Here is a 13,925-nt window from a genome sequence, read left to right as displayed (position 1 = left end):
GGCAGGGCTTCGGTGTCGGGGCTCCGAGGCTCCGGCCTGACTTCTCCACGGGGTCCACAGGAACGTCTCCGGATGCCAGGACTTGAAATGGGCCAACCAGGATGGCGAAACCACAGGCAGAGTCCGGGGAAACAGAGCGGCATCCCATCCTCAGGCCTGCCCGGACGGTGTTCGGGTGAGTCTCCCCAAAAGTCGTGCCCCCGTAATCTGGATGACAGGTCTGCCTGTGTGTCCGTGGGCTGCTCTCTCACCCGAGGGTCGTTCGCGTGGAGAGCAGAACCCCGCAGCCTCAGGGGTTGCCTGAGGGCTGAGGTAGGGGTGTTTCCGTGACACCGCTGTATGACTGTGCGCGCGTGTGTGCGTGTGTGTGTGTGTCCCATTCTCTCCTCTCTCTCTGTCACTATTTCTTTCCGTGTCTCTGTCAGTTTGTGTGTGTGTGTGTGTGTGCCCTTGTGCGTGTGTGTGTTTGGACGAATGTGCTCTGTGCGCCAGAAAGCGATTTCTTGCATGTCGGCCGGTCTTTGGTGAGCCTCTTACTGCATCTCTGCCTGGGTCATGTGGCCGGTTGTCATTCATTTTCCTGGCGGTTCCACTTTGGGTTTGTGAAGGCCTCTACAACGTAAGGAGATGCGTCGGTCCTGGAGCAATTGAAATATCATCCCCATCCTGAGTGGCCTCTTTTCTAGGATCAAGATGACCACACTCCAGCCAAGGATAAAAGCCCCACAGGAGCTCACTGCCCTGCAGGAGAGGAGCAGAACCACATCCAAGAAGATGGCTGTATCTTTTCACCGCTCTTTTCTGAGAAATGAAGCCACACCACGATACAGTCTTGAAGAAGAAGCCGGGAATGGGAGATGGCAACAATCTCTGTCATGGTGGCCTCTCTGGACAAGTTACCCGTTTGGCACCCCTCCCCTTATGCCCGTGGCAGTGGCACAGTGCTGTATCCTGCCTGGGCTCTGGCCCCTGCTCTGTCCTCCTTCTTACTCTGTCTCCCTTGTTTCTGAGGGGCCTAGATGCTCCTAGGTCTGGCTGAATGTCTTCAACAAAGATCACTTCCCAGTCCATCATGGAGTCAGTTGGTGGACATCCGTTTCATGATTGTGTCTCTCTCCAAACCTGTTTCTGCTTGATTGGGCAGGTTTGATGATCCTGGAGCTCTTAGCTTCCATATGTGTCTCAGACAGGGAAGCTACCTTGGTCTCCATGTTTCACCTCATGGGTGGGTGGATTGCCTAGAAGCAATGGTAAACGACCATGGCTGGCCTTGTCCTCTATGACAGCTGCGATGTCGCATTTCCTCTGCATCTCCTGTCTCATTCTTGAGGGACGTCCTCTCCTCTGCTCCTGGGTAGACTGACTCCCTGAATCTTTTGGCCCCCTCCTGGATCCCAGGTGTTCTTTGATTTTGCTTGGCATTGATGGAAAGGTCACTTGTACCCCCCTTCATCTGGGCACGTGCCTGGACACCATTGCTTGTTTCGCTATCGCCCCATATGCCCTCAGTGACACACATCCACACCATCTGCTCTGGGATACGCCACTGCCATGCGTGGTCGCCTTGGTTCCACCTCGGAATAGCCCCGTCCCTGTTTGCATGTGTCATGGAAAGTGGTATCAGCTTGCAGGAGCCCCTGGGCTTAGAAGCGGGGCAGGCCACTGCTCTTTCAAAGGAGGAGGGAGGCAGAGGGCTCATGGGTCAGTGAATTTTCAGCTGACACTACAGTCTTGAGGCCCATGGGAACATTCTGTGCTGCAGCGAGGCCCTGCCTGGTCAGCGGATGTGGTGAGCCCATCCTTTCTCACCCAGAGGGGTCCAAGATCGGATCCGAAGAGGAGTCCTGAGACTCCAGCAGGATCCCTAGAGCTCTCTCTTCACTAGTGGAAGTCGGCTCAAGGAGGTCCTGAAGACAGGACTCCTGAGGGTTTGGCCCTAGGTCACCCGCAGACCCCTCTCCCACGATGCCCCCTACTGGATCCCGGATCCAGCCGCCGCCGAGGTTACACCAGGAGCGCGCCTGCCGCCGCGCAGCCTCCATTGTTTCAAGCGGACGCAGCCTGACTGCCAGGAGCCCAGCGCGAGTCGGCCCCGCCAATGCGCATGCGCGAGGCACCAGCGGCTTCTGCCTTCAGTGATTCCCACGGTTGTCTTAGAAACCAGTCCCCCAGGCTTGGCAAAGCAGGAGCCCTCCGTGGCAGTGCTTGGGTGTCGGGGCTCCGAGGCTGCGGCCTGACCTCTCCACGCGGTCGACAGGAACATCTCCGGATGCCAGGAGTCGCAAAGGGCCCACCATGATGACGAAACCACAGGCAGAGACCGGGGGAACCAGCGCGGCATCCCAGCCTCAGGCCTGCCAGGACGGTGTTCGGGTGAGTCTCCCCAAAAGTCCTGTCCCCGTGATCTCGAGGACAGGTCGGCCTGCGTGTCGCTAGGCTCCTTTGTCATCCAAGGGTCGTTCTCGCAGAGGGCAGAACCCCGCAGCCTCAGGAGTTGCGTGGGGGTGTATGCTTCTGTGCCACTGCTGTATGACTGTGTGTGTGTGTACATGTGTGTGTGTGTGTGCGTGTCTCCCATTCTCTCTTCTCTCTGTCTCTCACTCTCTGTGGGCTTCTTTCTCTCTCTCTGTCATTGTGTGTGTGTGTGTTCCCGTCTGCGAGTGACTTTGGAAGAATGTGCCCTGTGCGCCAAAAAGCGACTTCTTGATTTTTGGCCTGTCTTTCATGAGCCTCTTTTTACGTCTCTGCCTGGGTCATGTGGCCGGTTGTCAATCGTTTTCGCCGTGGTTCCACTTTGGGTCTGTGAAGGCCTTGACCACATGAGGAGATGCGTCGGTCCCGGAGCAATTGAAATCTCATCCCCATCCTGAGCGGCCTCTTTTCTAGGATCAAGACGACCACACTGCAGCCAAGGACAAAATCCCCACAGGAGCTCATTGTTCTGCAGGAGAGGAGCGGACCCACGTCAGAGAAGATGGTTGTATCTTTTCACAGCTCTTCTCTGAGAAATGAAGCCACACCACGATACAGTCTGGAAGAGGAAGCCGTTAAAGGGAGATGGCAACAATCCCTGTCACTGGAACTCTGGCCTCTCTGGACAAGCCACCCTAGTGGCACCCCTCCCCTTATGCCCGTGGCGGTGGCACGGTGCTGTATCCTGCCGGGGCTCTGGCCTCTGCTCTGGCCTCCCTCTTGCTCTGTCTCCCCTGTTTCTCAGGGGCCTGGATGCCTCTCGCTCTGGCTGAATGTCTTCAACAAAGATGACTTCCCAGTCCGTCAGGGAGACACTTCCTGGAGACCTGTGTCGTGATTGTTTCTCTCTGCAAGCCTGTTTCTGCTTGACTGGGCAGGTCTGATGACCCTGGAGCTCTTGGCTTCCATATGTGTCTCAGACAAGGAAGCTTCCTTGCTCTGCATGTTTCCCTTCATGGGTGGGTGGATTGCCTAGAATGAGCGCTAGGCGACCATGACTGGCCTTGCCTTCTAGGACAGGTGGTGTCGCATTTCCTCTGCACTTCCTGTCTCATACTTGAGGGACATTCTCTCCTCTGCTCCTGGGTGGAAGGACTCCCTGGATCTTTTGGCCATATCGAACGTCACGGAGCCAAAACGACTGGGCTGGGGCTGGGGTTGGGGCTGGGGCTGGGTGCAGGGGAGGTTGCATCAGGGCTACCTGGACGGTGGAGGGTTGGGGGTGGGGTGAATGTTGCAGAAACCTCTTTGCTCCTCTGGCAGATGTTTCAAAATGTGGCTTGGACTCAGGCACAGGCCACCTCCTGGTTCCCAGGTGTTCTTTGATTTTCCTTGGCATTGATGGAAGGGTCACTTTTTCACCCCTTCCATCGGGCACATGCCTGGACACCACTGTTTGTTTCACCGTCGCCCCAGATGACTCTGGTGACACACATTCACACCACCTGCACTGAGATACGCCAGTGCCACGCGTGGTCGCATTGTCTCCACCTCGGATTCCCCCCGTCCGTGCTTGCACGGGTTCTGTAAAATGGTGTCGGCTTGCAGAAGCCCCAGGGCTTTTAGATGCGGGGCAGGCCACTGCTCTTTCAAAGGAGGAGGGAGCCAGAGGGCTCACGGATCAGTGAATTTTCAGCTGACACCACGCCTTGAGGACCATGGGGTCATTCTGTGCTGCAGCGAGGCCCTGCCTGCCTCACCAGATGTGGTGAGCCCATCCTTTCTCACCCGGAGGGGTCCATAATCGGATCTGAAGGATCCCCAGCAGGCGCCCTGAAGCTCCCCCTCCTTTCTCACCGGGTGGGTCCAAGATCGGACCTGAAGAGGAGTCCTGAGACCCCAGCAGGTGCCCTTGAGCTCCCTCTCCACCGGTGGAAGTTGGCTGAAGGAAGTCCTGAAGACAGGACTCCTGAGGGTTTGGCGCTATTCACTTGCGGCCTCCTCTCTCACGCCGCCGCCTACTGGATCCCGGATCCATCGGTGGCTGAGGCTGCAGCAGGAGCGCCCCTGCAGCCGCACAGCCGCCATTGTTTCAAGGGGACGCAGCCTGATCCCCAGGAGCGGAGCCCCAGTCGGCCCCGCCAATGAGCATGTGTGAAGCACCAGCTGCTTCTGCTATCACAGTGATTCCCACGGTTGTCAGAAACCAGTCCCCAAGGCTTGGCAAAGCAGGAGACCTCCATGGCAGTGCTTGGGTGTTGGGGCTCCGAGGCTCCAGCCTGACCTCTCCACGGGGTCGACAGGAATGTCTCCGGATGCCAGGAGTCGCAAAGGGCCGACCAGGATGAAGAAACCTTCGGCGGAGTCCAGGGGAAACACCGTGACAGACTAGCCTCAGGCCTGCCCGGATGGTGTTCGGGTGAGTCTCCCCAAAAGTTGTGCCCCCATGATCTCTAGGACAAGTCGGACTGCGTGTCCTTGGGCTACTCTCTCACCCAACAGTCGTTCTCGTTGAGAGCAGAACCCCACAGCCTCAGGGACTGCCTGTGGGCTGAGGAGGGGGTGTTTCTGTGCCACTGCTCTGACTGTGTATGTGTCTGTGTGTTCGTGTGGGGGGGTGACTCCCATTCTCTCCTCTCTCGCTGTCTGTCACTCGGTCAGTTTCTTTCCCTCTCTCTGTCGGTTTGTATGTGTGTGTGTGTGTGCCCTTGTGCGTGTGTGTCTTTGGACAAATGTGCCCTGTGTGCCGGAAAGCGATTTCTTCCATGTTGGCCGGTCTTTGGTGAACCTCTTTCTGTGTCTCTGCCTGGTTCATGTGACCAGTTGTCAATCATTTTCCTGGCCCTTCCACTTTGGGTTTGTGAAGGCCTGGACACATGAGGAGATGCGTTTGTCCCGGAGCAATTGGACTATCATCCCCACCCTTAGCAGCTTCTTTTCCAGGATCAAGATGACCACACTCCAGCCTAGGACAAAGGCCCCACAGGGGCTCACTGTCCTGCAGGAGAGGAGCAGACCCACGTCAGAGAAGATGGCTGTATCTTTTCACGGCTCTTCTCTGAGAAATGAAGCCATACCACGATACAGTCTTGAAGAGGAAGCCGGGAATGGGAGATGGCAGCAATCCCTGTCCCTGTGACGCTGGCCTCTCTGGACAAGTCACCCGTTTGACACCTCTCCCCTTATGTCCATGGCAGTGGCACGGTGCTGTATCCTCCCTGGGCTCTGACCTCTGCTCTGGCCTCCCTGTTACTCTGTCTGCCCTGTTCCTGAGAGGCCTAGATGCCTCTTGATCTGGCTGAATGTCTTCAACAAGCTCATTTCCCTGTCCATCAGGGAGACAGTTGGTGGACATCCATGTCATGATTGTTTCTCTCTCCCAACCTGTTTCTGCTGGATTGGACTGGTTGGATGACCCTGGAGAGCTTGACTTCCATAGGTGTCTCAGACAGGCAAGCTACCTTGGTCTGCATGTTTCACCTCATCAGTGGGTGGATTGCCTAGAATGAGCAGTAGGCCACTGTGACAGGCCTAGTCTTCTAGGACAGGTGGTGTCGCATTTCCTCTGCACTTCCAGTCTCATTCTCGAGAAACATTCTCTCCTCTGCTCCTGGGTGGACTCACTCCCTGAATGTTTTGGCCCCCTCCTGGATCGAAGTGTTCTTTGATTTTCCTTGGCATTGGTGGAAAGGTCACTTGTGCCCCCCTTCCACCTGGCACATGCCTGAACACCATCTTGTGTTTCGCCATTGCCCCATATGCCTTCAGTGACAAACATTCACACCATCTGCTCTGGGATACGGCAGTCCCACACGTGTTGGCATTGGCTCCACTTTGGAGTTGCCCTTGTCTCTGTTTGCATGTGTCCTGGAAAGAGTTATCAGCTTGCAAGGGCCCCAGAGCTTTTACAAGTGGGGCAGGCGACTGCTCTTTCAAAGGAAGAGGGAGGAAGAGGGTTCATGGATCAGTGATTTTTCTGCTGACACCACGCCTTGAGGCCCATGCGATCATTCTGTCCTGCAATGAGGCCCTTCCTTTCTCAGCAGATGTGGTGAGCCTAACCTTCTTCACCCGGGGGGTCCAAAATGGGATCTGAGGAGGGGTCTGGAGACGCCAGCAGGTGCCCTGAAGCTCTCTCTCCACTGGTGGAAGTCAGCTCAAGGAAGTCTTTAAGACAGGACTCCTCGGGGTTTGGCCCTGGGAACACCGCGGCCCTCTCTCCCCTGCCGCCCCCTACTGGAACCTGCATCCCACCATCGCCGCAGCTGCAGCAGGATTCCCCCTGCCACCGCCAGTCGCCATTGTTTAAAGGGGCCACAGCCTGACTTCCAGGAGTGGAGCGCGAGTCGGCCCAGCAAATGCGTATCCACGAGGCTCTAGCTGATTTTCCCGTCACATTGATTTCCATGGTTGTCTTAGAATCCAGTCCCTGAGGCTTGGCAAAGCAGGAGTTCTCCGTGGCCCTGCTTCATTGTCAGGGCTCTGAGCCTCCAGCCTGACTCGCAAGGGTTTTAATACCCTTCTCATCCTCAGCTGCCTCTTTGCTAGGATCAAGACGACCACATCCCAGCCAAGGACAAAGGCCTCACAGTTGCTCATTGTCCACCCGCAGGAGGGTGCCCACAGACCTTCAAGAAGATGGTTTCCACTCCTCTCACACTTTGCCCTCGTTGACAAATCTAGCCACAGCTAGACACAGGGACGGAGAAGGAAGCCGGCAACGGGATGCGGCAAGCATTTCTGTCACTCAAACGCTAGCCTTCCTGGCCAAGTCACCCGTTTGGCACTTGTTCCCGGATGCCCGTGATGGTGGCATTGTGCCGTATCCTGCCTGGGCGCTGGCCTCTGCTCTCTCCTCCTTATTTCTCTGTCTGCCCAGTTTCTTGGAATCCTAGAGGCTTCTTAGTCTGGCTCAACGTCTTCAACAAAGAACACGTCCCAGTCTATCAGGGAGAAATTTCTTTGGGGTCCGTTTCATGATTCCTTCCCTCTCCAAACCTATTTCTGGATGATTGGGCAGGTGTGATGATCCTGGAGCTCTGGGCTGCCATACCTGTCTTGGACAGGAAGCTCCCTTGGTCTCCATGTCGGAAGTGATGGCTGCGTGGTCCGTCCAGGAAGAGCGGGAGGCGACCCCACCGTGGCTGACCTTTGCCTTCTAGGAAAGGCAGTGTTGCATCCCACCTGTGCTTCCTCTCTCATTCCTAAGGGCCATCCAGTTGCTCTGCTCCTGGGGAAAGTGCCTTCAAGCAGTGAATCTTTTGGCTGCCACTGATGTGAGGGAGCCAAAGGGACTGGGTTTTGCTGGGTTTAGGGGAGGTGGCGTCAGGGGTTCCTACCCGGTGGCGGGGTGTCAGTGTGGTGTCGTTTGTCGAAACCTCTGGGCCCCTCTGGCAGGCATCCCTGAATGTGGCTTGGACTCGGGCACAGGCCCTGCCTCGCATGTTTTCAGGTGTGCTTGGCTTTTCCTCAGCTTTGTGTGGAAGGTCCCAGTGGCCCACGGAGGCAAGCCTGGACGTCACTATCTGTCTCGGCATCGCCCCATACGGCCTCAGAGACACACGCTCACTCCATCTGCTCTTGGGAGACATCAGTACCACGTGTGGTCACATTGGCTCCATCTCGGACTCGCCTCTGTCTCTCTTTGCACATGTCGCGGAAAGCAGTTTCGGGATGCCAGAGCCCTGGGCCTTGGAGATAAAGGCAGGCCACTGCTCCACCCAGGAAGGAGGGAGGCAGTGGGCTCATGGGTCGGTGCATTTTCAGCCTAGAGTATGCCTTGCGGCCCTTGGGATCTTTCTGTGCCCCACCGAAACCCTTCCCGCCTCACTACATTGTAACCCCATTCCTGATCACCCGTTCGGATCCATACTCAGATCCGAAGAAGAGTCTGGAATGCCCAGCCGGCACCCTGAAGCTCCTCCACCACTAGGAACTGAAACAGAAGACCGATCAAGAAGGTCCTGAGATGACAGGACTCCTATGGGTCCAACCATGGGTCTCCTGCCGGCCCCCTCCTAGTACTCTTCCCACCCGCCATCTCGGACTGCGCCGCCGCCCCAGTCCCCGAAGCCCGTCGTGTCGCCGCCATTTTTTAAAGGGTCCGCAGCCTGACTCTAGGGAGCAAGGGGGGAGTCGGCCTCGCCAGTGCGCATGCGGGGGGCCCAAGCCACGGCTTTGGTAACAGTGACCGCCACTGTTGCCCAGAAGTGGGTCCCTGAGACTTGGTGAAGTGGGAGCCCTGTGTGATAGTGCGTCAGAGTGGGGGCTGAGATCAGTCCTGGCCAGGGTGTTAACAGGATGGTCTCCGGAGACCGGTATTCTCGGAGGGTCAACAACAAGGAAGAAACCTCAGGAGCAAGAAACCTCAGGCAGATCACAGGGGAGGCAGCGCGAGATCCCAGCCTCAGGCCAGGATTTGCCGAGGGTCGATGAGGCCCCTCTCCCAATCTTCACCTCACCAGCCACCACCCCAGTCCCCGCAGCCGCCTCTCCACCATCATTTATTTTATTATTATTTTTTTTAACAGTCGAAGTCTCGCTCTGTCACCCAGTCTGGAGTGTAGTGGTGGGATCTCAGCTCACTGCAAACTCTGCCGCTTGGGTTCAAATGATTCTCTTGCCTCCACCTCCCGAGTACCTGGGATTAGAGGATTATTCAGAATCGGGGCTAAGACCAGTCCTGGCCAGGGCATCAGCAGGATGGTCTCTGCAGGCCGGGATTCACGGAGGGTCGTCCAAGAGGAAGAAACCGCGGGCAGAGGGCCGAAGAAGCAGCGCGGGATCCTAGCCTCACGCCTGCACAGACGGTGTGCCAGTGAGTCTCTTCAAAAAAGGAGAGGCTTGCTTGTGTGCCCGTGGGCTGCTCTCTCACTGGTGGGTCGTAGTTGCGGAGAGCAGAACCCGGAAAATTCAGGGACTGCCTGGGGGTGGGTGTTACCGTGCCACTGCCCTATGTCTTTGTGCGTTTGTGTGCGTGCTAAGTCTCTCTCTTATTTCTATCTCTCTCCTTTCTCGCTCTTTCGCTCTGTGTCCGTCTGTGTGTGCCTGTGTGTGTGTTGGGACACATGTGCCCTGTGCGCCAGAGGGCAGTATCTTGTACGTCGGCCTTTCTTCTGGTCAGCCTGTCTCCGCGTCTCTGCCTGGGTCATGTGGCCGGTTGTCAGTCATTTTTCTGGTGGCTCCAGTTTGGGTTTGTGAAGGTCTGGTGAGGTGGGGAGCTGCGTCTATCTCATAAGTATCTAAATCACCTCCCCACCCTGAGAGCCCTCTTTTCTAGGATTAAGGTCTCCACCCCCCAGCCAAGGATAAAAGCCTCACCAGTGAGGTCATTGTCTACCTGCAGGAGCTGTGTAGAGCGACCTGAAAAAAGATGGTTCTCATTCGTCTCTCTCTTTCATCTCATTGAGAAATCTAGCCACAGGGTAACACAGGTTTTGAGAGGATGGGAATGGGACATGGCAAGGATCTGTGAGTGTGCAGGCTGTGTTTCACATATCATTAAACATAGTCCAGTGAGGGTTCTGCAGATAGCTGGCGTTTAAGTTTGTTTTATTGAATCAAGGAAAATAAAAAATGCTGAGAAAAAATGACACAACTTGCCTGCCAGCCCATCTGAATGTTACAAATTTAATAGTAATTTTAATTTATCTTCTCATGTAAAGGTCCTTGGCAGTGATACCTGATTTCCTAAGATAGCCTTGCTTTATTTCGTATGATTAAGATATCATGCATATCAGAGTATCTGGAAATTCTTCCCAATGCCCTTGACATACGTGATTAATCACATTCCCAAAAGAACATACCAAAACAAACAACAGAAAATTATTTGTTACTTGGTTCCTTCAAATTTGTTTATCTAATTTGTGGTTCCTTCATGCACGCAACATTTCATGTGTGTCTGGCACTCTTCTGGTCACAAATTTCATCTTAAATAACCTAAGTATTGAAATGCTTGTGCCCTTTGATTAATTTTTACTAAATAAATACTTTGATAAAAAGCTACATTGAGGCTGGGTGCAGTGGCTCACACCTCTAGTCCCAGCTCTTTGGGAGGCTGAGGCCAGCAGATCATGAGATCAGGAGATCAAGACCATTCTGGCCAAGATGGTGAAACCCTGTCTCTTCAGAAATACAAAGAATTAGCCAGGAGAGGCCAGGCGCTGGCTCATGCCTGTAACCCCACACTTTGGGAGGCTGCGGTGGGTGGATCACCTAAAGTCAGGAGTTCAAGACCAGTCTGCCCAACATGGCGAATCCCTGTTTCTACTAAAAATACAAAAAATTAGCCAGGTGTGGTGGCAGGTGCCTGTAATTCCCAGCTACCCAGGAAGCTGAGGCAGGAGAATCACTTGAACCCAGGATGCGGAGGTTGCAGTGAGCTTAGATCACGCCACTGCACTCCAGCCTGGGCAAAAAGAGTGAAACTCTGTCTCAATAAAACAGAAAGAAAGAAAAGAAAAGGAAAGAAAGAAAGAAAGAAAGAAAGAAAGAAAGAAAACCTTGTCTAAAAATACAAAAATTAGACCCTGAAGGTCACATCTGAATGAGAAAGACATTGTTTGGCTCAAATTGTCTGACACTAAGGAATAGTGCAGACTGGACAACTGAGGAGACTCACACCTATAATCCCAGCACTTTGGGAGGCCAAGGCAGGTGGATTACCTAAGGTCAGGAGGTCGAGACCAGCCTAGCCAAAATGGCAAAACTCTGTCTCTACTAAGAAGACAAAAATTAGCCAGGCGTGGCGGTGCACATCTGTAATCCCAGCTACTTGGGAGGCTGAGGTGGCAGAATCACTTGAACCTGGAAGGCACAGGTTGTAGTGAGCTGAGATCATGCCACTGTACTCCAGCCTGGGTGACAGAGTGAGACTCTGTCTCAGAAAAAAAAAAAAAAGAAAAGGTCACTAATGTATCAAATAAAACAATCATTCATGTATTGCAAATAAATACTCAACCAAGACAAAAAGGCATGTCACATCTTCTGGGAAAAGATTGAAATGATGGTGAGAAGAAAACTGTGACTCTTGAATGTAAGACAGAAAAAAATCAGGGCACGATGTTAAGGAATTGGAAATAATTATCCATATTAAAGGAATACAAGAAACAGAGAGGAGAGAGGGACACGGTAGTCACAGACTGCAGGGGTGTGGGGTAGGTGGGAATCAAGGAGGCAGAGAGAGCAGTGGGAATGTACATAAAATCACCCTCCAGAGCTGTGCTGTCCAATAAGGTTGCTGAACACTTGAAAGATGGCTATTTCAATCTGAGAAATGCTGTAAGTGGAAAACACATTTAAAAAAAATTCTGAATACTCAGTATAAAAGAAAGAATGGGGTGGTGTTGGGGCTCACACCTGTAATCCCAGCATTTTGGAAGGCCCAGGTGGGAGGATTGCTTGATCCGGGAGTTTGAGACCAGTCTGGGCAACACAGAAAGACCTCATCTCTTCAGAAAAAAAAAAATATTAGGCCAAGTACAATGGCTCACACCTGTAATCCCAGCACTTTGGGAGGCCAAGGTCAGTGGATCACTTGAGCTCTGGAGTTCGAGACCAGCCTGGACAACATGCCAAAACCCTGTCTTAACAGGGTTTTTTGTATTTTAAAAATACAAAAATTAGTCAGGCGTGGTGGCACATGTTTGTGGTCACAGCTACTTGGGCGGCTGAGGTGGGAGGATCATTTGAGCCCTGGAGGTTGAGGCTGCAGTGAGCTGACATTGTGCCACTGCACTCCAGCCTGGGTGACAGAGTAAGACCCTGTCTTAAAAAAAAAAAATAGCTGGGCATGGTGGTGGTCAGGACCAGCCTGACCAACATGGAAGAACCCCGTTTCTACTAAAAATACAGAAATAGCCAGGTGTGGTGGGCCATGCCTATAATCCCAACTACTCAGGAGGCTGAGGCAGGATAATCCTTTGAACCTGGGAGGCGGAGGTTGGAGAGAGATGAGATCGCACCACTGCACTCCAGCCTGGCAACACAGTGAGACTCTGTCTCAAAAAAAAAAAAAAATATATATATATATATATACACACACACACACACACACACACACAATTTTGAAGCAAAGTTTCAAAATCAATCACTAAGCACTCCCCGAGGTTTATCCTTACGTAAAGTGCCCCCTCTGCACATGTAGGATTAAATGAACCTTGAAAATATTATGCTAAGTGGAAGAAGCCAGTCACGAAATATCACATGTAATTCCATTTAAATAAAATGTCCAAAATACATGAATGCATAGGACAGAAAGTAGACTAGTGGTGACCCAGAGTTAGGGGAGTTTGGGGAAATGGAGGGATATGGGGTTTACTTTGGGGTAATGAAAATGATCTAAAATTTATTGTGGTGATGTTTGCACAATTGTGCAAATATACTTAAATCATTGAATTTTACACTTTAAATGGGTGGCTTCTGTGATATGTTAATATTTCTCAATAAAACTTCAAGGAAAAGAGTACCTGTGTGCCTCCAGAGTCCACATTTTTACACTTGATGAAGAAATCAAGATATTGTTTCTTCTTCTTCTTTATTTTTATTTTATTTATTTTATTTTTTGAGACAGAGTCTCCCTCTCTTGCCCAGGTTGGAGTGCAGTTGCACGATTTCAGCTCACTGCAACCTCCCAGCTAATTTGTGTATTTCTAGTAGAGACGGTGTTTCGCTGTGTTGGCTAGGCTGGTCTCGAACTTCTGACCTCAAATGAGTGCACCACTTTGGCCTCCCAAAGTGCTGGGATTGCAGGCGTGAGCCACTGCACCTGGCTTAAGATTTAGTTTCCATTGTTTCAGATGCCCTAGGACCATTTTATTCTACTTTAATGTCTGATGCATGATCTCAGTGGAAACTTTACATTAGTTCCCAAAGTATTTTACTCTGTTTAAGATTTTATCAGCTGGGTACAGTGGCTCACACCTCTAACTGCAACACTTTGGGAGGCTAAGATGGGAGGATCAGTTGAGCCCAGGAATTCAAGACCAGTCTCTGCAACATAGTGAGACACCCATCTCTACAAAAAAAAAAAAAAAATTCTTTAATTAGGTGGGTGTATTTTTGCATGCCTGTGGTCTCAGCCAGTAGGTAGGCTGAGGTGGGAGGATCACTTGAGCCCAGGAGGTCGAGGCTACAGTGGCCATGATTATACCACTGCATTCCAGAAAAAATATTTTTAATTACTTTTTTTTAAGAAAACAAAATATACGCTTAGTGACTTGATACAAATGAATGACTTTTATAATCTACAGAAACCAAAAACTAACAATAATATAAACCCACAGCCATTCTTCTTATGTGAGTCTCTGGTGTCTCTGAGTTGTAAGAATTGTGAATTATGATTAATAACAAATATGCATGACAAGGACTCAATAAGGGATAGGCATTGATAAATTGCAAACCACACTTACTGGACTAAGCTCTTTAAAGTTGTACAAGAAAAAGGAAAGGCATTGAAAAACTGCATTGGCTACCAAAATGCTAAAGTTCACCTAAGTCCATTAATCAGCACACAC

At 52.1% G+C, this 13,925-nt stretch overlaps 1 protein-coding gene across 1 annotated transcript in view; it reads left to right on the top strand.

The window, feature by feature from the left end:
- The first annotated feature begins 1,965 nt into the window (after window positions 1-1,965).
- The window catches only part of LOC134738762 (zinc finger protein 28 homolog), a 36,224-nt gene continuing 24,264 nt past the window's right edge, over window positions 1,966-13,925 (top strand). The window contains exons 1-2 of the mRNA XM_063657038.1: window positions 1,966-2,085; window positions 2,158-2,373. Coding sequence (XP_063513108.1) covers window positions 1,966-2,085; window positions 2,158-2,373 — 336 coding nt within the window. The remainder of the gene's footprint in view (window positions 2,086-2,157; window positions 2,374-13,925) is intronic.

Source organism: Pongo pygmaeus, chromosome 19, assembly GCF_028885625.2.
Source record: "Pongo pygmaeus isolate AG05252 chromosome 19, NHGRI_mPonPyg2-v2.0_pri, whole genome shotgun sequence".
Lineage (NCBI taxonomy): Eukaryota > Metazoa > Chordata > Mammalia > Primates > Hominidae > Pongo > Pongo pygmaeus.
The sequence above is the reverse complement of the archived record's forward strand: the minus strand, read 5'-3'. Positions and strand labels throughout refer to the sequence as shown.